The sequence below is a fragment of the Gopherus evgoodei genome, chromosome 8 (assembly GCF_007399415.2).
Source record: "Gopherus evgoodei ecotype Sinaloan lineage chromosome 8, rGopEvg1_v1.p, whole genome shotgun sequence".
In the NCBI taxonomy this organism is placed as follows: Eukaryota; Metazoa; Chordata; order Testudines; family Testudinidae; genus Gopherus; species Gopherus evgoodei.
Window position 1 is genome coordinate 20,871,133 of NC_044329.1, and position 25,417 is coordinate 20,896,549.

Below are 25,417 nucleotides of genomic sequence, written 5' to 3' on the forward strand. Positions count from 1 at the left end.
GCCAGGTTGTTTCTGCCCGCAGCGCTGGGGAGCGTAGGGTTGCATCAGTTGATTTCCTGCTTGATCAGGATGGAAGTTTTGTATATGTGTGTGTGTGTTTTGCATTCAAGGACTGCAAAAGTGCCGATGACGTGAGTACCCCTGGGCAGGGAGTGTCTGCTGTACACCCCGGCAAGTGACGTCTTGCCTGAAGCAGTCATGTGACCCAGTCTCATTCACAAAAAAAGGGGGGGGAGCGGGCAGCAAGCTGACTATATAAGGCCACGCGCAAGGCTGCGGCGAGCAAGGAAACTGCTAATACCGAGGAAGCACAAAGAGCGGCTACTGAAGTAAGGAGCCAGCCGCAAATCAAGCTGCCCCCTCCGACCCAGACCCTGCCTTGGCGATACAGCGGGGGGTGGCTGGAGTTAAAAAAAGAATTTTACAAGAAGCGCTGGCAGCTTTTTTTAAAAGAAATAGTAGAAACCAAGTAACCCCCGAGAAGAAACAAAGGAGCCGGGAGAGGAACAAGCCCCCAGGCACAGACAAAGGGGACTCGCCTTCTCCCACCCGAACGAGCACTTTGGCCTTGAAAGAAACCAACAACCTACCCCCCTCTCTCCCCGCCGGCGTCCTGCAGCTGGGGGCCCGACCAGCCGCTCCGAGCTCTCCTCCCTGCCGCTCCTCTCCCGCCGTGCACCGAGCTATGGTCAACATGCAAGTGTGCGCCCTGGATTGCGAGACGCTCCGGGGGCTCCTGCAGGAGCGGGCTGCCCAGTGCCTGGTGCTGGACTGCCGCTCCTTCTTCTCCTTCAACTCCGCGCACATCCTGGGCTCCGCCAACGTCCGCTTCAGCACCATCGTGAAGCGGCGGGCCAAGGGGGCCATGGGGCTGGAGCACATCATCCCCAACGAGGAACTGCGGGGCCGCCTACTCAGCGGGGGATACCACGCCGTGGTGCTGCTAGACGAGCGCAGCTCGGACCTGGAGCTGCCCAAGCGGGACAGCACCATCATGCTGGCCGTGAACACCCTCTGCAGGGAGGCCAGGGACACCCGCATCTGCTTCCTCAAGGGTGAGTCCCGGGAGGGCTCAGGGCAGGGGTGGCATCAGTGGTGAGCGTGGGGGGAAGGAGATTCTGGCTGGCACAATCCAGCCTGGGTGTTTTCAGGGAGGCGCAGAGAATTTATGTCTCACCAAGGCTAACAAGATCTTTTCCCTCTTTTTTTCCCCCTTGCCATTCCAGGAGGGTATGAAGCCTTCTCTTCTGCGTACGCTGAGCTATGCACCAAGCCAACTGCTCCCACCAGCCTGAGCCTGCCTCTGAGTGCCAACAGCGTGCCCAACAGTGCGGATTCTGGCTGCAGCTCCTGTGGCACCCCGCTCCATGACCAGGTCAGTAGGAAATGGGCAAAGAAATAAGGGATAATTTGAACTGAGGGTAGCCCTGGAGGCTGAGTATCTCCAGAGGTGATGCCCAGATACAGATACATTTACTAAAACCATGTGAAGAGACAAACATCTGCTTGCCTGCATGTAACAGAAAAGGAGGCTATTTTAAATCACAGAGTGCAATTAACTGATCCTCTTCCTTTGTCTCTTCTCTTTTAGGGTGGGCCGGTAGAAATCCTACCATTTCTCTACTTGGGCAGTGCCTATCATGCCTCCAGAAAGGACATGCTGGATGCTTTGGGGATCACAGCCTTAATTAACGTCTCGGCAAACTGCCCCAACCATTTTGAGGGGCATTACCAGTACAAAAGCATCCCAGTGGAGGACAACCACAAGGCTGACATCAGCTCCTGGTTTAACGAAGCCATTGACTTCATAGGTAAATGAATGCTCTCTGCAGCCTGTGCTTCCAAAGAATCAGTTTGTGTTAGCCTTGAGGCAGAAATCTCAGTGGAAAACTCTAGCCCAGTTTAATTTTAAAATACCTGGGAAACTGTTTACTCAGCGATTAAAGTAACACGAAATAAATCTGTAGCTATTTTATTAGAGTCAGTACTCCCTACGAGGCTGTATTGCTAAATGCGGAGAGAGCCTTAACTTTATAAAGCTGTCTGAAATATTGAATCCCATAACAGAAAGTAGTTAGTAACTTAGTCTACTAAGTTCCACCAATACATTTTTATTTTTTAAATAGAGATGACTGTTTCAAACAAATATCAGTGGCTGAAGGAAACTATTTGTATTATTGGAATTAGAGTTTAGTATAGAAATCCCTACATTGCTTTTCTCTCAGGACAAGAGTCTCCTTTGTCTGTGAAGTGCCATGCACAGCTAGAGTGTTATGGAAAGAACAAATTTAAAAAAAGACATGAAATAGCAGCTTGTATTTATGTAGCATTGCAGCAGCCTGACCCATGTGTTAACCATGTCATTGAATTGATTATTTCAGATTCTGTTAAAAATGATGGTGGAAGGGTATTTGTGCACTGCCAGGCTGGCATCTCCCGCTCAGCAACTATCTGCCTTGCTTATCTGATGAGGACCAACCGAGTCAAACTAGATGAGGCCTTTGAGTTTGTGAAGCAGAGGAGAAGCATCATCTCCCCAAATTTCAGCTTCATGGGGCAGCTACTTCAGTTTGAGTCTCAAGTCCTAGCCCCTAACTGCTCAGCAGAGGCTGGAAGCCCTGCCATGTCTGTATTGGATAGAGGAACATCAACCACCACTGTCTTTAACTTCCCAGTCTCTATCCCTGTACACCCTTCATCCAGTGCTTTAAGCTATCTACAGAGTCCCATCACCACTTCTCCGAGCTGCTGAAGGGTAGATGAACATTTATTCAGAACACAAAAACTTGACTCTTGTCTAAAAAGTGCAATAACCCTAGGGACAGTGTCTTCAGTCATTTTGGTTCACATGGGATTCCATCCATCCCAGAACACATTGTCGCAAGCACAGAGGGGCTGACTTGACTCCAGAGAGCTAGTCCTTTCTTGAGTTTGTTGGCATATTTTCCACCAATATCTGGATGTCTACAAGGGAGACAAAGAACACAGAACATTGCTTTCTTCTCCTGAGTTACTTCTCCTTTGTCTGTCAGTTCTAAGAGACTAGTCCTTGTTAAATAGCATACCCACCGGTATTACCATTTCTGGACATTCTAAGCAACAATGATGCTGTCCCCTTTTATATGAAATTCCTGTTATTTATTTATTTTTGTGTAGATGCATTGTTCTTGCCTTCACAAGCCTGAAGTTTCATTTCTAGAGAAACCAAATACCTCAGTATTTTTTGGGTACTGTAATCCTGTAAATACATCTTAAACTGTTTCCTAAGCACTGACGTGAAAGCACCAGATGAGTGCTTTTTTTTTAGTTGCCCAGGGTTGTATGTTTGCTGATTTTATTTATGATGTGAAATAATATATTTCTTCTTAGGAAAGAAGACATGGTTTTGTTACGAGATTATGAGTTTTTATACAAACAGAATAAATTATGACATTTCTATTGAAATCTGGGTGTATAAAGTCTTATGTTTTCAGGATGTAGGGTTAAACCTCACCTAGGCTGTCTCCCAGCTAGGGCTGCAGCATACAGCACAGGAGAAAAGTATTGAGTTCAAGTTCTTCTGCTTAACTTTGTGACAGCAAGCAAATAACTCAACCCCCTGCTGTGTCAGTCAACCCTGCTGGAAAAATGGGTTTGTGAAAGGGCAGGGACCTCACTGAAAACCAGATTCTGCTCCTGAGCTAAGCGCGACATGGGTATGTAAATGATCAATAAATCTGTGGTTCAGATTGTGGTATAATAGCAATACTCTGTCCCCTGCTTTAATAAATCATGTTATAAACACTCCAGGCCACCTTTTCAGCAGTGTGAAGTGGTGTTAGCTGCATTGATATCAACAGAGCTGTGCCAATTTAAATCAGCTGAGAAACTGGTAGATGACTAGCAGGCACCCTACTGCAAAACAAATAGATACCTTTTTTGAGGACCTTCCTTATTACTTATTTACTCTTAACACTTTAAACGTTAAGTCTAAAATCTGGCCCACCACTGACAATTGGCCCATATTTGTAAAGCTCCCCTTAAGGAGCGTAGTGGTTTTCTTTGTCACCCTGAATGTTTCTCTGTCCAGCCCAGAATATTTCTGTTACCCCAAATGAAATGCCTGCCCTCTTGTTCCATACATTGTACACAAATCTGGGCATATCTACAACAGGAGATAATTTAAACAAATTGCACTGTGTTGAGAGCACATATTTTATTTCTCACACACTATGTCAAATTCTGCTCTCTTCCTGCATGTCTGTTTTGACTCCAGGGGAGTTAGACTGCATTTATATTGATGTAACAGAGCAGAAGCTATTTCATTATGTGCTGTAACAGAGACAGGAATTTTAGCCAATGAATATTCATGCCACCTTGAAAGTAAGACCTACAACAACCTATAACTACAATAAACAGTATGAGATTAGTTGTGCGCAGCCCTTGGGTGTTGTAGCATCAGGCTATCCCACTGGGAGTTGTGGGAAAGATTGTACATTCAGGACCGCAGCTGCTATGCCACCCATATACTTCCCGCTGAGACAAGGTAATACTGGAGGTACAGGGTGCGTATGGGTATTTCCCCACCTGTTTCCCTCTATATTTAGAGTAGTTAATAACACTAGCAATGCTAGCCTTGTGCTCAGAAGAGTGCCAGAACTGCAACTGTGACTGGCTTCTTGCACCAACTGGACATGACCAGGCACTGTATCTTTAAAATCCAATGGATCTAATTCTCCTGGATATTATGCAGCCTCATTGAAGATGAGTTTGCACAGATGCAGATAGAAGTAGAATTTGACCTTGTCTCTCTACTTGAAATGAAGGCACTTATCATTAAAATAGATGCTGAAGTCCAAGGTTATGCGTGAGCTCTTATTGAGTATATAATAGCTGCTGTTTGCCTACACAACCAGTGCTGAATCAGACTCCACATAATTTATTGCTTTGTAAAGCCCTGTGAGATAACTGAAGTGTTCATGTAAATCCGTTCTATGTAAAATCCAGTTCTGATCTCTTGGGAGGAGATACCCTTAAAAGTTAATCTGATTGCACAGCTAGGTCTGAAATTCTCCCAGATGAAATATTCCACAGACGCTGCTCTGCCTGCAGGAATATATGTTAGCAATCAGTGGGCCACAACCTGACCCCAAGGGACAAAAACAAATGGAAAGCAAAAGGGAAGTAAACGAACATCTCTATTCACCGACAACTGAAGCGAAAACCCTTCCCCCCTCCTCCCCACAATTCATTGCATACATGACCCTCCTACTGGAATTGAATTATCCACCCCCAGAGCCTCTCCCACTCCCCAAATCCCGGAATGCTACCCACCCCCTTTCCTTGTTCCATGGAAATGAACTTGAAAGGTCTTATTGTTCCATGGAATTACACCCATCGGCACGTTCCCTGACAAACGAGTAAGGCTATTTCTGAATATGTGAGCCTTGTTACACCTGCAGTGATGAGGGGAACAAGCATTCACCTTCAAATCAAAGCTTGTTCAGTGGAAAAATACAACCTTGGCTGCGGTACAACTGACAAAAACAAAAAAAAAGAATCCCACCCATGAATCACCCTTCAAACAGAATTCCGCTCCCCATCAGCCATGGAGGTTTGTTTATATGTTTCTGGGAACAATAAAACTCATTACCTGGCAGCTGGTTGTTTTTGCAACCTAAACATGCACCTGACAGAGGGGCACAAAAAGAGCTGCTTCAGCACAAATCACGTTTCTGAAAAACAAGCCAATTCAAGCTGGTTAAAACGTTCTCTGCAAGGCAAAAAATACATTTCTAGTTCTGAAGGGTTGCAATATATGCTCATAATCTTAAACATAGTTATAACAGTAGTGCTTAGGGACCAACCAAGATTGGGTCCCCCTTGTGCTAGGTGCTGTACAAACGCAGAGTAGTAGACAGGCTCTGCCCCAAAGAAGAGGAAGTCCAAATAGATAAAGAACTGGGGATACAACATACAAGCAGAGAGATCACTGACAAAATGACAATGACAAACATCATATTAGTGCCATGATTTTGGGAGGAGATTGTGAGGTTTTGTCCAGAGAGGATTAGCTAAACAGAAAGACAAGGGAAGGGAGAAGGGTGAAGGGGACAGAGCATTGCAAAGATGTAGGTGAGGAAGTTACTAGGGGTAGGTGTGGAATGAAACCGAATGAAGAGACTATGAAAGGAGGGTGGGAGAGGACAGGAGGGGGCTGGAGCAAACAGCCAGTTACAAGGGCAGAGAAAGACCAGTTGCAACTGTAGTAAGTGTAATTAATTATGCTCAGTGTTTTATTTGCAGGAGAGGAAGTCAGGGTAATTCACCCTAACTAAACTTCATTTTGCCAATTCAAATGCTCAAGGGATGATTTTGCCCTTCTGCTCCTCTATATATGTTCTGTCTGTTGTGCATTATCATTTGCTCAGTATACCATGGCACACTATTTAGCATGGCTCATAGCTTTGAGACCCACCCTCCACTGATTCTCACAATCAAAATCCATGGATTGCATACAGAGACGTGTTTCCGGTCCTCTCAGGATAAGACCCTATATTTTGTATCAGGCCTTTAATCCCCTCGTAGGGTGACCAGATATCCCAATTTTATAGGGACAGTCCCGATATTTGGGGCTTTGTCTTATATAGGTGCCAAGTACCCCTGTCCTGATTTTTCATCCTTGCTATCTGGTCACCCTCTCCCCAGTGAATAAGGCACAAAAATGGTGTGTGTAACTTTAAGATTATATAAGTTTGTCATTACACAGTTGCCTGTGTCCCCATGGAAACAAACTACTAGGAGTTTCCCTTTTGTGAGAAAGGCAGTAACATCACTTCCTGTTGCTGACAAATCAGTTTGTCCTGAAGTGATAAAAAAGCATGTTTAGCGTTTACAGCAGCTGGTTCCAGGCTTTGTTAGTTGCCAGGCAGAACCACAAATGCACATACATGCTGAACACTGGCCATTTTGTCTACTTCTGAAGGGGACCCCGTGAGATAGATGTGAACATATTCAAGGGCCTGAAAAAGCAGAGCACAAAAAAAAGCAGGCAGCCATTCAGTCACAAAATGCAACATCTAACAGGCAACATATAACACAAGCACATAGCACCCAACAAACACAAAACACACAACCAACATACACAGCATACATAATGAACATATAACATACACACACTGTGCCAGATCAGATGCAGCTGGGTTAAAGCCCATGTCCAAAGCTTCTGTCTTCCTTCTATAATCAGCACTTTTAAAGGGAGCAATGTGAATTAGTTCCCTGACTGTCCCACATAAGCAGTTCTTGGTATCAACCCAGCAGAGACCAAGTTACATAAGGCCATCAGGTACTTGTTGGAAAGGGACATTACATGATTATGATCACACATGAGGCCTCCGGCTCAGCTAGTTAGCACCTGTTTTTTCTTCTGTCTGGCTTCCATACCACAGGCAGGAAAGAGGCAGGTTTTATCTCCAGTGGTTTGAGAATCATTTTCAAACCGAGTTTAAACACAGTTCCAGATAAACCACTTTCTAGCACAGTTTGGCTGGTAATTGTGAATGAAGTGATACTCTGTAAGAACCATGTTCTGGGCTGGGCTGTGTCGTAGTGTGTAAAAACATCTGACATTTAAACACAGTTCCTTTCAGTCCCATCCGCACTATGACAACTCCCCCTGATGGATGACTTGGTTGAAGCACAGTTGTCCCTCAACATGGATAAAACGCCGTTTTGGTTTACAGCATAGATGAGACTAAGCTCAGTTTTGCGTGTTCCCAAACTCTGCTGAAATCTGTGGTTGTAGTAAGGCTAGGAGTACGGTTAAAATGCAGTTCACTCCCGTCTACAATACAAGACCAAACTCTGCTAGGCAACAACCATCTTGTAACCAGCCCTCCCTCCACTGCCGTGGTAGTTATTACAGTATAGAAGGGTCAGTGACTGTAGAGAGTGGGGCAGGGCAAGAGGTGAGGTTAGGCTTCAGGACACAGGTAGTCAGGCCAGGTGATTCTCTCTAGTTCAAGTCAGGACTATAAAAGGCCGAGAGACTTTGTGAGACAAGAGGGAGGGGCACACAGTCCTGAAGACAGAAACAACTAGAGATTAGGCAGCTCAGGGAGGAGATCAAGCTTGAATTTCATAGGCCAGAGGATCAGCTGATGTAAACTGACAGTATGACTTCAATAGATGCCAATTTACATCAGCTGAGGACCTGGCTCTATGCTTGTGAGTACAGCTCTGCTTCAGGCCTTTGTTACTTGAAATTAAGGGGTGAGTTTTCAGATAATTTTATGTGTGAACAGTAGAGTTACCCTGCCTGGAGTCCCACTATGAGTGGGACAAGAGAGGATAAAGGATGCTTTACTTTTTAGGCTAAATACATGAGAGTTACTAACCCTTGATTATACAGAGGGTCATTCTAGGGCCAGGTCCTACAGGCACAGTCTGAGCGGATAGCTTTAGTGCGTTACACGGTCAAGAATGATTTTGTCATTCTAAAACCACTAACAGGAAACAAAGCAATGACGGAGTTTCTACTTTATTTCATTTTACAGCACAGGGGAAACCTACTCTGCCACTTCCAAAGAAGAACCTGTTCTGCAGATCAAGAGACGATTTCCATTTTCAGGGCTATCTAAATTTAGGGGACAGAGGCATAAGTATTCAATGGAGGTTAATGAGTCCCCTTTGTTCACCCAGGAATACTTCCTCCGCCTCTGTGCCCCATTTTGAGTGACCCAAGGACAACCGTAGATTCTTGCCCAGTCTCTCTGTGCTCTGGGTATGAGAGGCTGAGGTTAATCTCAGATCCCTCTGAGGATTGCTGAGTTGGCTCTTTTTTGACGGGGTTTTCCTGAATGGATCTCTCAAGCCCTTAGATTTGCATGTACTTCCTGGTAGACACTGAAATGAGTAGTGCTGGGCTTCCCCGATCTTGACACTGCTAAGAGGCAGAAAAGTGAGTGGGAGGCGAAGCCAGAGACAGTCCACAGGTACATTACAGTTCCTGCTGATGTCACTTGTCCAGAGGGATCGGCGATGAATAGCTTGTGCCACTCCGGTGACCCCCCCAGCCAAGCATTCCTGTGGGAATCCAGTCCAGTGCTCCTCATCTACAATAGCCCCTGGTTTCTGGGATCCAGAGTCACAATGGTGCAAGATGTATATCAGGATAAGAATGAGGAGACCCTCAAGGATCCAGTGGGGGGCATGGAAAGGATTTTCAAGGATCTCACAGGGCTGTAGAAGGGATCCTCAGTGATCCATTAGGGAAGTAGAGAGAATTATATAGTGGTGAAGGAGGGATTTTCAGGAATCCAATAGGTTTATAAAAGGAATCTATTAGGGAGCTACTCTTCCTTCTTAGACCCATTGGATAGGCTTTTGTATTCTTTTCATTCCTGAATCCTTGATCTTCCTCCCAACCAAGACAGCTGAGCATAGTCAACCCCAGTAGGTGGTCAGCCACTAGCAGATATGCTGCGCTGTCACCTGATGCTTGCCTCACTGTTACGCCTGGGCCTCTGTCACCTAAGGATCCTGGCTTAACTAGGCCTCTGTTTGGCAAACCAGTCTGAGCTGTGTGAGTAGCACTTTTATCAGTCAACTGATTTCCAATACCCTATCAGACAGGCCTAGCAGAAGGCCATGGAGAAGGCTACTTTTCCCTCAGGATGATGATTACACATTAGGGCAGGGGTTCTCAAACTTCATTGCATTCCAATCCCCTTCTGACAACAAAAATTACTACATGGCCCCAGAAGGGGGGGACCAAAGCCTGAGCCTGCCCGAGCCCTGCTGCCCCAGGTGGGGGAAGGGGGGCCCAAAGTAGCCCCAGGCAAAGGGCCTATAACCTGAGCCCCATCACCCAGGGCGGAAGCCCTCAGGCTTTGGTTTCAGTCCCAGATGGTGGGGCTTTGGCTTTGGTCCTGTGCCCCAACAAGTCTAAGCCAGCCCTCATGATCCCACTGACTTTGGGGTCCCAACCCACAGTTTGAGAACCACTGCATTAGGGTGATCCTTGTCATAGCTGTGTTGCCTGCTCCTAAAAATGTAGGCCCCATTTAAAAACTAACTATAACTGAGTCAGGGGATTAAAATACAGTTCAGTTGTATTCTAACTTTGTCACAACATGCTTAAAAGTTTCTAGGGGCCAAGGATATAGTACAACGGAGTTGATACAAGCAGGTCCTAACCCACTTCTTTTGCAGTGGGGTTTGTGTAACTAGCTTTGTCAATTTTTCAGTTTCTAAGTCTCTGTATGAGAAGACATTCCAAAGTGCCTTGCACCCCAGGGGAAGGGGACATCTTGAAGGACATCCAAAAGCATTACTAGCAATTAAGGCACTATGGGAGAACAGGTCATATCTTCCCAGGATGCACCGGTACAAGCCCAATTGTATAGCAGGGTAGGTACAGCATGGTTATACCTGGTAAAATGCTACAGCATGGACAAGTTGAAACCATATTTGCTGCTGTAACCTGGTCAGAATTCACATTACATGAACATAATTCTCCTTGTGCTGTAGCAATTTTTGCGCCCTTCCCCCTGGATCCTCTCAAGAACTCAGCTATCCAACTGTGTAGCTGTAGCACATTACACAATAATTCTCACCCCCTTCTACTGATCAGGCGTGGACTGCAAGGACAGAAGCAATTTCAAAGGCAGAAACACCCTTTCAGCCTTGATTCTTTGCTGTTGTCATTCCCTTCACACTGATCACTGTCTCCAGATGCCAGTGGCCACCTCATTGCAGAGCTAACCTCAACTTTCAGCACCGTTTCTCTCTTTTTATTTTTTTTTGGAGACTTGTCCATGGAAGCCAAAGCCAGATGGTCTTTTTATAACCTCCTTTCATTACACTGTTTGCTGCTTCTCTTCCAAACTCCAGGGACGGTTGACGTCAGGGCCCTACATTTGGGCTCCTTGTACTTTTATTCTGCGCTAATGCATTCCTTAAGCTTTTGGAATGTGAAATGCAATGTGAGCTGGCTGGAGGTGGGGGAAGGGGAGCAGACTATTGGAGGGGAGAGGGGATCAGAGAAGAAGGATGCTAACAAGCATGTAGCCCTCTGTGTACCAGCAGCTAATTGGTGCAATGGAGAGCACTATGGTCATTTATGGCATTGTGTTTGTGGCAGGCCTGTTCATTGGGGTACCCATATATCCATCCACAGAGTTACGGCAGAGTGGATTAATGGCACCGAGGGCTACACACTGAGCTATTTTTAATAGGTTTGGGCCGGATCCCAAGGATGGTTCACTCTATTCTTGGTGCAAAACGATCTTCCTGGAAGATGTGGACATTTTTATTGTGAAATGCATGATTTTTGGTTTCAAGTCAACTAAAGAGAGAAAGCACTAGGACAACGGTGGAGGAAAGGCAACTAAACAGGAGGGGAGTGTTAAGGGGTGTCGGGACATTAATGACTTGGAAGGGGGAGTGCACTCTGCCTCCACTGAATGGTCATTGCCAATTTTACATTCACTCGTCAGGAATTAAAGAAGACAAGGTTTCATTTTACATATGGGGGTTTACTGAGGGCACTGGAGGGCTGTGCCTTTGCTTGAAATAGAAAGCAGGGGAGTTTTAAATTCTTAAACATTTAAAAATGGAAAAACAATGATGGAGGTAAATGCAGGGCTGCTAGGTTACCAGCTGCCATCACCCATTCTGGGCCCAATTTTTACTCCAAATCAAGTGGCTCTGAAACGCAGCAAAACACCTTCCTTCTCCCTGGAGTTGGGGAAATTCCTAAGAAGAATGATGCAACAACAGTTATTATTTGTACTACAGCAGTATCTAGAAGCCCTGGCTGAGATTGGGGCTCCATTGTGTTAGGTGCTGTACATTCACACAGTAGAAGATAGTTCTCCTTTGGCTCCCAGATGAGTCCTAGGCCATTGTACACCAAGGGCCAAGCAGTCAAATGTAGACATCTATACTGCAGGTCAAAAAGTTGCATGTGTACCTACTACACACCTGAAACCCCCATTTATCTGAGTTTCGCCAATGCAAACAATTTGCCTACATTTGAAAATGTGACTATATTTTTTAATATCCTCTCAGCACAAGTGGGCAGACAACCACACAGACTTTACAGAAAATCAGACAGACGAATATGTTGTTTCTTTAAAGCACACAGGAGTTCACCATTCTCCTTTCTAATTTTATGATCATTTGTAGGGGATAACATCCTTCGCCCCCATTACATGAGCTATTCCTTGTCTTCAGTAACAAACAGGATCTCAGTGCTTGCCTTACTAAACCCTGATGTTTCAGATGCCTCAAAGCTGAGACCTGCTGTGTGTGTAAAGACCACCACACCCATCCTGGGAAGGCTTTTTCTAAAAATCATGATGCCAAAGGGGAAATATTTGGTATCTCCAAAGGATTTGTCTGGGCACAAGATTAATGGCAGCTTTGCTTTTGATATGTTCTTTTGGAGGAAAGTTTAGTGTTTTGAAGCTGGAAATTTTTTTTTCTACTTTGTGACTTCTAATCAGGACTGATTTAATACTGTCTATAAAAATCTGACTCAAGGAGGTAGACTACAGTATACTTCCCTTCTCCCTCCTGCCAACCCACACAAGTAAGGAGTGAGTAATAACACTGACAGGGGGATCTTGATCTGTCCAATTAGTAGATGCAGACCAGTAGATTCAGTGTGCCAGTGTTGGGCTGGCATTTCCTACTGACCATGCTATGTTACTAATGCCAGCAGATATGAAGATACATATAGTGCGATGTTGCACTCCATATGTTTTATGGAAAATATGTTTATAAGTGTGAATACGATGTTACTGGAATATGCTTCATGCTAAAGGTCTCTTGCAAGGTATCATTACAAAGCTTATGATCTACTGAGTGTGTTCATTCTATTTGTTTGCATGTATTATTTCTATGTCTGGAGTTAGGAGAATAAGATATAAACTTGTATTACTGATGTAAACATGTTAAGTGAAAGCCATTAAGGGTGCTTCAGAATCAATGAACTGTGAATGGATTTGTTTACCTGCAAGCCTTCCTATGTACCTGTCTTCCAGATACTAGGTAATGAAGAAGGTCTTACAGTGACATGTGAACATGTCACCTGAACTGGAATCCATCTTAAACCTGGTGGTTTTCCATTTAGAAGGAGGGATGGGGATCCAGAGAAACAAAAGATTCCCACCTTGTGCCAAAACTATAAAAGGGGATGGAACAGAACACAGAGGACTGGCAATCATGAGAAATCCCCTAGTTACCACCTGAGCTGGAACTAACAAGGATTGTACCGGGGAAAGGATTGGGCCCAGACTAGGAAGGAGTTTAGTCTATGAAAGAAGATTATTGGAACTCTGAGGGTGAAATTTACCTGTATTCACTTTCTTAATGTATTAGGCTTAGACTTGCATATTTTGCTTGGTAATTCACTTTGTTCTGTCTGTTATTACTTGGAACCACTTAAATCCTACTTTTTATACTTAGTACAATCACTTTTGTTTATTAATTAACCCAGAGTAAGTGATTAATACTTGGAGGAGCAAACAGCTGTGCATATCTCTCTCTCAGTGTTATAAAGGGCGGACAATTTATGAGTTTACCCTGTATAAGCTTTATACAAAGTAAAACAGATTTATTTGGGGTTTGGATCCCATTGGAAACTGGGTTTCTGGGTGCTGGAAACAGGAGTACTTGCTGAGCTGTTTTCAGTTAAGTCTGCAGCTTTGGGGTTTGGTTCAGACCTTGGTTATGTGTAGCAGCAGGCTAGCATGTCTGGCTCAACAAGACAGGGTTCTGAAATCCCAAGCTGGCAGGGGAAATGGGCTCAGAGGTAATTTCAGCACATCAGGTGACAGTCCCAAGGGGGGTCTCTCTGACTGAACCCATCATATATAGATTCATAGATTTGTAAGGCCCAAAGACACCATTCTGAACTATTATCTGGTCTGACCTCCTGCATAATACAAACCATACTTCTGGTGGAACTAGAGCATATTTTTTAGAAAGGCATCCAACTTGATTTAAAGACTCCAAGTGATTGAGAAATAAAACACCATTATCATCATTGTTATTTGTATTCCAGGAGAGTGACGTGGACTAGTGGACAGAGTAGGAGACTGTCAGGTAGGACTCTTGGGTTCTCTTTATGGCTCTATTTGACTTGTTTCCCTTTGTGTCTCAATTTGACTTTGACTTTGTGTCTCAGTTTACCTCTCTGTAAAATGAGGATGACACTGACCAGATAAAAATAGGGGTTTTATAAGGGTTTAATTAATGAATGTTTATAAAAGTACTTTGAGACTTTTGGATGAAAGACAATACAGGACAAAGTATTATTATGATATAGTGAGTTGATAACAAGCAGAGTATGCTGCATTGGCAGAATACAAACCTATCAGTCCTTTTCCAGTGGAATATCCAATACATTTTTATGGTGGATTTTTCAAAAGTACCATTGGCCTAACTCCACTCCTGTTGAAATCAGTGGGAGTTTTGCCATTTACTTCAGTGGCAACAATTGGACCAATGGTAAGTGCTTTCGAAAATTTCATCCATAAGGTTGTCTATAAATCAGTGCTGCAGCTGGATCCCGTCAGATAAGCTATTGCAAGGGGTGGAAACATTCCCTAGCAGCTTCATTTCCAAAGTTAATGATCTTTATTAATACTTCACACTGTACAGAATTCAGTCATTCCTCACGATCCCTTGTGGGGAAAGGAAGTATTATTATCCCCATTTTACACATAGGGAAAGTGAGACCCAGAGAGATTATGACTTATCCAAGGCCATGGAGGGAGTTATAGCAGGATTAAAACTCAGAGCTTTTTGTTCTTAGGCCTGTGCATGGACCACTATGGGTATGTCTACATAGCCTGAGGCAGCAAGCCTCCAATCCAGGCTACCAGACTTGGGTTAGCAGGGCTGGCACTAGCACTCTCAAAATAGCTGTGTAGACAGCACTTAGAAGTTGCAGCTCAGGCTGGAATTTGGGCTCTGAAGCCTTGGGACGGGAGTGGGTTTAAGAACCTGAACTCCAGCCCAAGCTGCAATTTCAAAACACTGTGGACACAGCTATTTTTAGAGCACTAGTACGAGCCCCACAAGCCTGAGTCTGCTGACCTGGGCTGGGAGGCTCACTGCTGCTGGCTGTGTAGATGCAGCCTTAGGGTACATCTCCACAGCCACACTTGGACCCAGGTGTTTGGAGGGCCTTGGACTTGTGTAGCTAGGGCCCGAGCAACCACCAATACCACAACATCCATGCTGCTATTTTTAGTGGCTGAGCTGAGTTAGTTCAAGTATGTCCCCATGCTGGGAATCTCACCTCCTAGCTGCAGGGTACATAAATCCATACAGTTCACTGTTCAGTTTAGCACAGTTGCCTGCATTTCTGAATGGCATGGAAAAGGCTCTTGTCAACAGCCAAGTATTTTTATTTCTCAGACAATTCAGTAAGGTCACTTTGCTGCTCAAGATCAAAGCTACACACAGATTTGCAGAAGGCTGCCCTTGTAAAATGGTCCTTTTTATGGGAATGGATGAGTGATCAAAGATGTGTTTCCTAGGCAACAGGTTTCCTTAGTCTTTTGCATCCAGCTGAACTGGAGCTTCTTGTGATATCTTCTCCCAACCCAGGCACACCCCTGCCCTGGCAGCATGGAAGGTTAAATGGCCATTGAGGGCCAGTATCTCCTTGGAGAGCATGTACTCTCTTTCTCAACCTTTTCCATCTTACACCAATTTTTTCACCACTTATTCAGGGCCTTCAGCATAGAATTGCTTGGAGCAAATGCTGCGCATCCTAGTAAAGGTGAGGGCCTTATTTCTCTCCCCTTCTTACAGTGTTTTAACCAATGTAGTGTCTCTTTGTATCTGAGCTTCTGAAGCTCATGCCAACTTTTGTCCAAGCCGCTCCCAGGAATAAAATCAGTCACTGTTGCTCTTTGAACAGATCCCTGTCTTTGTTTTCTCCTATCATATGATCAGCTCACTCTTCTAAAAGGCTTTTTAGCCATTAGCACATATTGGGCCTGATTCTCCACTGCCTTCCCCTTTGTGTTGCGATTTACCCTTGTGAAAAGTAGGTGTAAGAGACAACCAAGTCAGAATGCTCCACTTGCCAATAGTGGTGGTAGCACTTTGCACTCCCTATGCACATGTGAAAAGGTCTACAAAGGGGCAAGACATGGGAGAATCAGGCCCTCTATGTGTGTTTTACCTATGTGAAGTTATTTGAGTCCTAGACACCCCCTTTTCCCCAGCTGCCAATGCACCCCAGTCCATAGCATCCTTATTTATTCTAGTCCTGCACCATCACACACCTCGGCCAGTGTACCTCAGTCTGACCTGCACATCCCACCATTTTTCAAAACCCAAGCCTACCTCTCCTTTTTTTCATCACTCTCCCCCATCCTGGAGACCCTACTGGCTGACGAGTACAGCACAAGATCTCTTGCAAGCTGCTCTAGACACAGTGCTTCTCAAATGCAGCCACCATGGCTGCATGCAGCCTCCAGGGCCTGTCTTTGCAGTCACAACGACCTGGGATGTGATGGGGGGTGAAAAGCAGTGGCCCCTCTCCCAGGACCACCACCAGTGATTGGATCCTGCCCCCCTCCAGAGAGAAAAAGCTCCGGCCCCAGGCTCACCACCCCCGCCATCGTCCCTGGGGCTTGCTTTCTCCCTGCCCACTTCCCATTCAGGATTTAAACTTGTCCCGGGGTTTGCAGGGGCTGAGTAAGTTTGCTGTGAAAAGTGATATTAACAAACATATAAATATCACTTTTCACAGCAGAAGACTTATCGGCTAGCAAGTCTTAGAAGAAAAAAAGTGCAACAAAAAAGCAAAAGAAACGACGCGAACATGCAAAGCGCCTTATTTATGTTTCTATTCTGTGTCGGTCCAGTAAAGAATAGAGACCACTGTCAATTATTTTTATGACTGAGTCTGAAAAAACTCTACATAAATAAATTACGATTTGGACATGTATATGTGCATATTTATTTGTTTTTCCTAAACGTAATTAAGTATTGTAGGAAAAATTGTCAGCACGGCCAGCAGCAAGAGTTGGTGGCTGTACTCCGAGGCCACTAAATAATTTGTTGTGAGAATCCCTGCTAGAGATATTTCCCTGATGACTCGTGTAGGGATTTTCATGTGAAAAGTTTGGCTTTTTCTTTCAAGCCAGTAATGGGTGAAAAAACATCTCCTGAGAGACAATGGAGGGGAGATGTAATGATTCTCCAGGAACAGTGACCTGGATGCCTCAGTTTGATCTGCCTCCAGGGAGTGGCTATTGCCAACTGTACAGTCACTTGTCAGGAATGAAGAGGCCGTGGTTGTGTTTACAGACACGCTCCACTGTTTGTCCAGTTGCCTGGTGGATGCTGTGGTATGTTTATCCCCTTCCCAGGCCGTGTGAATTGCTTCTGCTTCTTGCTCTGGAGTTCAAATAGGGTCCAGGACACCGGAGGCCCTTTGGTAATGGTCAGAGCTCACGCACTAAAAAAAGCTCTTGCTGCGCTATCCGTTCAATCTGCTAACCAGTCTGCAAAGGCCTTTCCGGCTGCATGAGGGAGTGGCCACAGGTTGGGGAGCCAACATGGGGAGCAGCAGCAATGGGGGAGTGACCTAGGGGGATGGGTGCTGCTGTGCGGGAGTGCTCAATGAATCTGCCTGCCCAGGTGTTTCTAACCTGCTCATTTCTGGGGTGTCTGAGCAAGGTGTCTCACTCCCAGAGCACCATTTCATCTGCCCAGCAGAGCTGTGGGTGTGCGGTGACCTCTTGGCTATAGATACTTGCTTTTGGGGGCAGAGACTGTATCTTTTCACGTATCTGTACAGTGCCCATCACAATGGGGGCCCAAACCTGACTGGGTGCTACTGTAATGCTTTAAATAATAATAATATAGTGTCATTCACTAGGGCTCTGCCCCACATGGGCAAAATGAGGGTGCTCATTTGGGAAAATAAAGCATAGTGAGTAACAGAGAAATGGGAACAAATTGCTGGGATACAGCTGTCAAATAGAAGAAGGGAAACTACTTCTCTAAGGCCTCATTTGCCCTTGAAAAGATTTGTGGTTATAGCTTATACCAGTAGAGGTACACTGGAAACCCCCTAGCGCAGCTTATACCAGCAAGACGTTCTTTTACAAGGATAGCTTCAACCAGTTTCCTGAATGGAATAAATCTGAGTTACATCCTATGGTAAGTGGTACTGGAGACCATCCGTGAGCACTCATGGTTCATTCATTTATGCTTGCTTTCCACCATGGGAAGTACTGGAGGCTTCTTCTTCACCCCCTGGTGCTTTCTCCTGCATAGTTCCTTGCCAGCTCGTGTGCAGTGGAGACATCTGGAGCCCTCCTTATTCTTCTGGGAATGCAACGCTCCTTCAGATGAGCAGGTGACAGAGAGACTGATCTTTCAAGCCATGGATGTGTCTCTGCTTCTGGATATTCAAGCCACAGGAGAAGATCCTTTGCTAACAACACCTGCTGGATTTACACCCCAGTGCAATCACCACACATGGGAACCAGCTGGTCCTTTCTGCCTCACACATGGATGCAATGCTGCAAGAGCTGTGCGGCTTGGGAGCTAATCGCTTTAGCCAGTAATCAGCCTATACTTGGTGACTCGCTGCCATTGTTCCATTCACTTTCCTCTCCTCCTGTTTCTGAAAGGAGGGATTGTTTATGTGAGGTCAAGAAAACAGGATCTAGCATGAAGGAGGGTGGGAACCTGAAGGGCAGCTTGAGCCTTCCTGTCTTGGCTTCTTGTAGGGAGCTGATGACGTTAATATCTCAGGAAGGAACACACTGTTCCTGAAGGGAGCCGGAGACATTCCATTCATAACTAAGCAAGGATCTGGCACGTCGCCCCTCTCTACCTCGCCCCCCATTTTTCATCACATAAGCCAATCTCCAGGAGAATCCCACAGGGAGCTGAGGCTATTATTGAAACCCATTTCCATGGCAGATTTCCAGATTTATATTTCTTTTCACATGAAACAGGGAAGCAAATGCCTCCCAAAAGTGTCCAGCTGGCAACCTTTTCACTTGCTGTACTTTTCCAGTGCATTCAGGGCCCATCAGCACAGCACAGGGTATGCTATGTGCATGGGACAGACGCGTGTTTTTCTGGTGTCACTGAGGGTAGCCTGTGGCCCCTCAAGTCTCAGGAAGCAGAAGGGAGGATCTCAGTAGGCTAGTGTTTACTGACAGAAAATTCCCTTGGATTCCAGGCTCCCAAGAGGACAAAAGGGAAGCACCAATCGCATTGTGCCCTCAAACCCCCTTACGTTTCATGTTATCCCCTGAGGCCAAGCATGAGGCTTCAAACCAGGAGCTTGAGTCAGGCATTAACTTACTCAGACACCTTGGGCAAGTCATTTAACCTCTCAGTGCCTTGGTTTCCCCATGTCTAGAATGGAGAAAAAGATCCTTACCTACTTCACTGGGGCTGTATTAAATAGCAAGTGCCTGTGTAGCACCTGGGAACTATAACAAGTTATACAGGATAATTATCTGTCACATTTTGCTCTGTCCCTTTGAGCAACAGTTGGCTCTGGACTCTCAAACTCTCTTAGGACACACCGCATGGAGATGCCAATAATTTTTTTGATAATGGTATTTCTGCTATTATTTCAAAGCTTCAATGAAAGGGAACCGGCAGGTGAGTGCATACGCTCCTCTCCTCCTTCCAGGCCTGCTTTCTGAGCCCTGACCTGTGACAGGTTAAAGACCCAGCCTTGCCTAAACCTGCAGCCTAACAGTGCAATGCAGTAAAGCACCAAAGAATCTCAGAATGATCAGTGTGTGTATGTGTAGATGATACTGCTTCAGGCTGATGCATCTCTGAGCTGTTTGCAGGCGTCTGCCCAAGAAATGGATTCCAGGGCCTTGAGAAATAGTGTTTGAGAGACTGAAACTGAAAGCTTGGAGAGAATTAGTCATCCCTGTACCCTAGTAACGCTGGCAAAAAACAGCCTCAAACACAACAGAGCTGAGTGTTTGTGCAATCCGAGCCGCAGACCCTGCACTTCTCCTTATAAAGAGGGAGCGGGCAAAAGGAGGACAGGGAATAAAGCTCCTTATATATCAGCAGTGTGAAATGAACCCTCAAAAAACCCTCCTGCCCCATTTCCCAGTGACATCTCTCTCCGTCTAAATACAAAGCTCATGCATTTGGGGGCTGGGATGGCAGATGGGTCTGCCAGGAGCTGGACAGTGCATGAGGATTTAACAATGATCCCTGGGCACCTTTCCCCCACCAGATCAGGTCTTTTACTCCTGAGTGGGAGCTACATAGGTCAGAACAGCAGCAGCAGGGGAGGACTCTCAAGCTTTTGCCACACACAAACCTGAGCAAGGTACCTGGCCTCTGACTCTGCTCCAGCTCAGTATTTCTAGGGCAAGGAAGAGTTCAGTCTCCAAGTTTTGTTCAGTCCTTGACCTTTCCGCTGAGACTTCCAACAAGGGATGTGTAGAATGGACTGAGAAGCCAAACTCCACTCACCAGGGCCAATGAATGCTGTTGGATGAAGAGGACTCTGGAGGGCACAGTTCATGTGGTGACCCAGGGATGAAAGGTGCTGTATCCCACTTCCAGTCCCCTGACACATCCAGATCCCTGAGACTGGTATTAAAATAGGGGTCGGTGTTCCTTGTTTATTACCAACCTTTTTGGATGAAAGGCCAAATTCACTCAGAATGCTGCGAACCTTCTATTTGAGGATCCCAAAGCTCCATACATTCATTCTCAAAGCCACTGTGACATAGGCCAGGATTATTATTGCCATTTTAGAGAGGGACTTCAGGAGATTTTAGGTGACTTGCCCACACCATGATGCAGCCAGAGATGGGAACAGAACCATGAATAAGGTATCCTGAGTTAGCTGCTAGAAAACACTCTTTCCTTTCAAAGGGCTTTTGCTATTCTGCTTTTCAATTACAACTGGGACCACTTCAAAATTCAGGGTCCAAACACTCAGACAACAGGAAAGGTCCACTGGTCCCCAATCTGTGGCCAGAACCTTCTCCACAAAATCAGAAACCTTTGCAGCCTGAATCCATTGTTGTGCTTTCCTCTTTTGGTCTCCTCTCTGCCTTGCTAGCTGTGGGGGAGGGGGGGGGGAATGTGAGAGTCTGGTTGGAGCACACACTCATTGGCCAAAAAGGAACTGGCAGAGAAGCTCTCTGGAATGCCTGCAGCCCGATTTAACCAGTTCCAGATTTGCACAGCTCACGTCAGTGCCTGAAATGAGAAATGGGCCTCACTTAACCACAGCAAAACATAGCAACAGCAAAGCAGCACTGGTGATGGCACAGGAACTTGTTTTTCAAGGCTGTCGTAAGTGAAGCAAGTGGCAAGGCTTTGGGGAACTGAAGACTGGCTCAGGATAATGCTACAGTTGCTGTGGGGGTGAGATGGTAACTCAGCATCCCAGAGGCTGCTGAACTGGACCCCGATGTACCACAAAGCCCAGCTGCACAGTGGGGTTTGAAGAGAGAATGGCCAAGGATGGGGTCAGTGGATCCTCTGTTGCATGGAGCCACTGGGCACTGCCCCCTTGCAGAAATGTTGAGGCTTTGCAGGGTCTCAACAGCTGCTCCATGGTATGGAGACCGCAGTCTGCAAAATCTACCTACACTGCGCCACTCAGGCTTGGCTTAGAGGCATAGTTATGTCTCTGCATCCAAGACTTCTGGAGATTTGAGGCATCTGCTGTGCCTTTTAGAATGTCAAGAGGATTAGATGGGCTGGGAAGGGGGCTAGTTCCTCCCTCCCCCTACTTTGGCTAGAGGATTCTTACATGATATTAACTGCTTCAGTGGGTCTGAAGCAAACTCCTGGACCAAACCCCTGTGAATTATGAGGCCGCTCAAATCCCAATTGATATTTCACAGTTGGTTCCTAACTCCATAATTGGCCAAACCAACCCATGGATGTGAACACTCTGAACTGAGAAAGTTCAGTTCTGGATTGGCCAGGCCCATTTCTCAAATTAATATGGACTGGGGTCCTTCCATCAGTGGGTGGCTTCTGTTCTCTCTCTCTCAAAGACTCTTGGGATAGCAATCCTGGGCCTGACTCCATGGGTCAGTACAAACCAGCCTGGGGATGCAGCTGCAGTTTGCTGAGTTCCTGTGCAGGAGAACTGAGGCTCAGAGGCAGGTGAGGGATCCTTAGTGGTGCAAGTAGAATTCATTTCTTGCAGGTACTACACTCATGGGAGGGACACAAAGGAGGGGCACATGACCTCCCCATGTGACCCTCCATGTGACTCCTCCTCACCCTGCCCACAGCCTGGGGTCCCCACGCTCTCCCTGTCCCCTCTGACACCCCCCTTCAAATATACAAACATCAACATGCTTAATTACCCACTTTCCCCCATAAAATATGTAGTATTCAGTCTGTTTATATGGAAGTTGGGTGAGGAGCTATGTCAGCGTATGTATGACTTACTAAAAGACAAATTTTAAGTAAAACTTTGTCCTATACTGCTTTATGGTATTGTACCCAAACATTCAATTTCAATGGGGGATTCAACTTCCTTTATAGGAACAGAACAGACTCCTCAAACTCTTACCAGTCCACAAAAGTGGTCATGCAAATAGTCCCATTGTCTTCAGTGGGATTGATCAAATGATTAAGGGTTTACAGGATTAGGTTCCAAGTTTGTAAATTGTTCTGGATGAAACTGACAATGCCTGAGCTGTCAGATCAGAAGGAGCTTCATTCAAATAAAGGTGGGCAGATGTGTGATAAGTCTTAGCCCTGTTGCTAAGATGAGGAACATATTTTCAGCAAAGTTCTTGACAAATTCCTGAGGAAGCTCACTGGTTTAAGGCTGTCAGTGTCCAGCATTATAATCTTCACTCATAGTTCTCTGACCCACAAAGCTGGAAAACGAGGAATTTGTTTTCTTTGTGTTGCTGCTTCAGTTCCAGTTAACAAAATGCATATTAGACTAGTCTGTCTGCAAAGAAGAATTCTAGGTACACTGGGGACAACACCTGATTCCTATCAGGCTGCAGAACTGGGCTGACATCAGAGTCCAAACATCCTCTGGTCAGTGCAAACAGAGGCATTCCTCCAATGATTTGGACTTGCTGTGATGCAGTATGGATGTCATGGATAATTCAGACCAATGGGGAGAAACACAATAAAAAACACTGCTTAAACACTTTCCGTCCTCCCCACCCCTCTTGAATACTCCCCACCCCTCTTAAGGGCCAGTGTAACAGCACAATACATATGCTAACAAACTTAAACAAAGGCTTTGTTTCAGTTTGTTAGCATATGTATTGTGCTGTTAAAGCCATATAAAGAATGAATGTCCTCCCTAGCTGTGTTCTGCTCTTTTAAGAAGTAGAGTGCAGCCCATCCCCCTGGAGTGGGGGGGCTAGCCCCAAGTTTTCTGGTACCCGGTACCTGCTAAAAATCTCTTACCGGTACTGCGTACTGCAGGGTACTGTCTTACTTGCACCCCTGGGGATCCTTCACTTCATCCAGCCCTTGCTGAAGGAAGCAGACCATACTCCAGAATGGTCTCCAGTAGAAGTGGAGCTAGCCTCCTGGGCAATGCAGACCTGTGAAGACATAGGCCCAGGTCCTCAAAGGTATTTAGGCTCCAAATTTCTATTGATTTCAGCATGTCGGGAAATCCAGGCCACTGTAACGGATCTGTTCAATTGCTTAGTCTGGCACTTCACCTTCACCAGAGATACTGATGGAAACCAACACTGTGCTCTGTCCTAACTCAGGCCATGTCTACATCTAAAATTTTGCAGCGCTGGTTGTTACAGCTGTATTAGTACAGCTGTATAGGGCCAGCGCTGCAGAGTGGCCACACTTACAGCAACCAGCGCTGCAAGTGGTGTTAGATGTGGCCACACTGCAGCGCTGTTGGGCGGCTTCAAGGGGGGTTCCGGGACCGAGAGAGCAAACCGGGAAAGGAAACCAGCTTCGCCGCGGTTTGCTCTCTCGGTCCCGGAGCCAGCCAGCAAACCGCGGGGAAGGAGACCTGCTTGCTCGGGGTTCCGGGACCGAGAGAGCAAACCGGGAACGCCGCGGTTTGCTCTCTCGGTCCCGGAGCCAGCCAGCAAACCGCGGGGAAGGAGACCTGCTTGCTCGGGGTTCCGGGACCGAGAGAGCAAACCGGGAACGCCGCGGTTTGCTCTCTCGGTCCCGGAGCCAGCCAGCAAACCGCGGGGAAGGAGACCTGCTTGCTCGGGGTTCCGGGACCGAGAGAGCAAACCGCGGCGTTCCCGGTTTGCTCTCTCGGTCCCGGAACCCCGAGCAAGCAGGTCTCCTTCCCTGCGGTTTGCTGGCTGGCTCCGGGACCGAGAGAGCAAACCACGGCGTTCCCGGTTTGCTCTCTCGGTCCCGGAACCCCGAGCAAGCAGGTCTCCTTCCCCGCGGTTTGCTGGCTGGCTCCGGGACCGAGAGAGCAAACCGCGGCGTTCCCGGTTTGCTCTCTCGGTCCCGGAACCCCGAGCAAGCAGGTCTCCTTCCCCGCGGTTTGCTGGCTGGCTCCGGGAACGCGAGAGCAAACCGCGGCGAAGCTGGTCTCCTTTCCCGGTTTGCTCTCTCGGTCCCGGAACCCCGAGCAAGCAGGTCTCCTTCCCTGCGGTTTGCTGGGTGGCTCTGGGACCGAGAGAGCAAACCGGGAAAGGAAACCAGCTTGATTACCAGAGGCTTCCTCCTTCCACGGAGGTCAAGAAAAGCGCTGGTGAGTGTCTACATTGCATTACCAGCGCTGGATCACCAGCGCTGGATCCTCTACACCCGAGACAAAACGGGAGTACGGCCAGCGCTGCAAACAGGGAGTTGCAGCGCTGGTGATGCCCTGCAGATGTGGACACTCTCAAAGTTGCAGCGCTGTAACTCCCTCACCAGCGCTGCAACTTTCTGATGTAGACAAGCCCTCACTGTGCAACGCTCTTCAGGGCAGGGAGAGGGTTTTAGGGATTCTTGACTTTACGGATGATCAACTGATGCTCTGCGGCAAGAGTAAGATTATCTCTATCATAGCTGCACACCCACAGCTGTTATTAATGGTTATAAAAAGAGTCATTCCTTTTAAAAATCCACAAACACACCTTGGCTCTGTGGCCTCTTGTGGACATAACATCCCAGGCCTATTACATGCTGTGGGATGCAGTGTTTCCAGTTATTGCTTCTAAATTAACCAGCCATTTATAACTTCCACAAGAATCATGTGATTCTTGTATTATGGGACAGCACAAAGGGTGGGATGGATCAGCTTTCACTTTCTACCTCACCTCAAATACCTCAATCACACTCCACCTAGTTCCCCCCCTTTCCATGCTAAACAATCATAGTTTTTGTGTCATTTCTCATCATATGAAGCTTGTGGCCATACAGCTAATCACCTGTGTGGCTTTTCTCTGGCTGCAAGTTCCAGAAGGGGTTTGTTTCA

The 25,417-nt window shown here is 46.4% G+C and overlaps 1 protein-coding gene across 1 annotated transcript; it reads left to right on the plus strand.

The window, feature by feature from the left end:
- The first annotated feature begins 272 nt into the window (after positions 1-272).
- On the plus strand, positions 273-3,270 carry DUSP1 (dual specificity phosphatase 1). The gene is made up of 4 exons (XM_030573512.1): positions 273-1,055; positions 1,227-1,375; positions 1,592-1,811; positions 2,382-3,270. The coding sequence occupies exons 1-4, from the start codon at positions 686-688 to the stop codon at positions 2,750-2,752; spliced, it is 1,110 nt and encodes a 369-aa protein (XP_030429372.1). The 5' UTR covers positions 273-685; the 3' UTR covers positions 2,753-3,270.
- Positions 3,271-25,417: the final 22,147 nt, after the last annotated feature.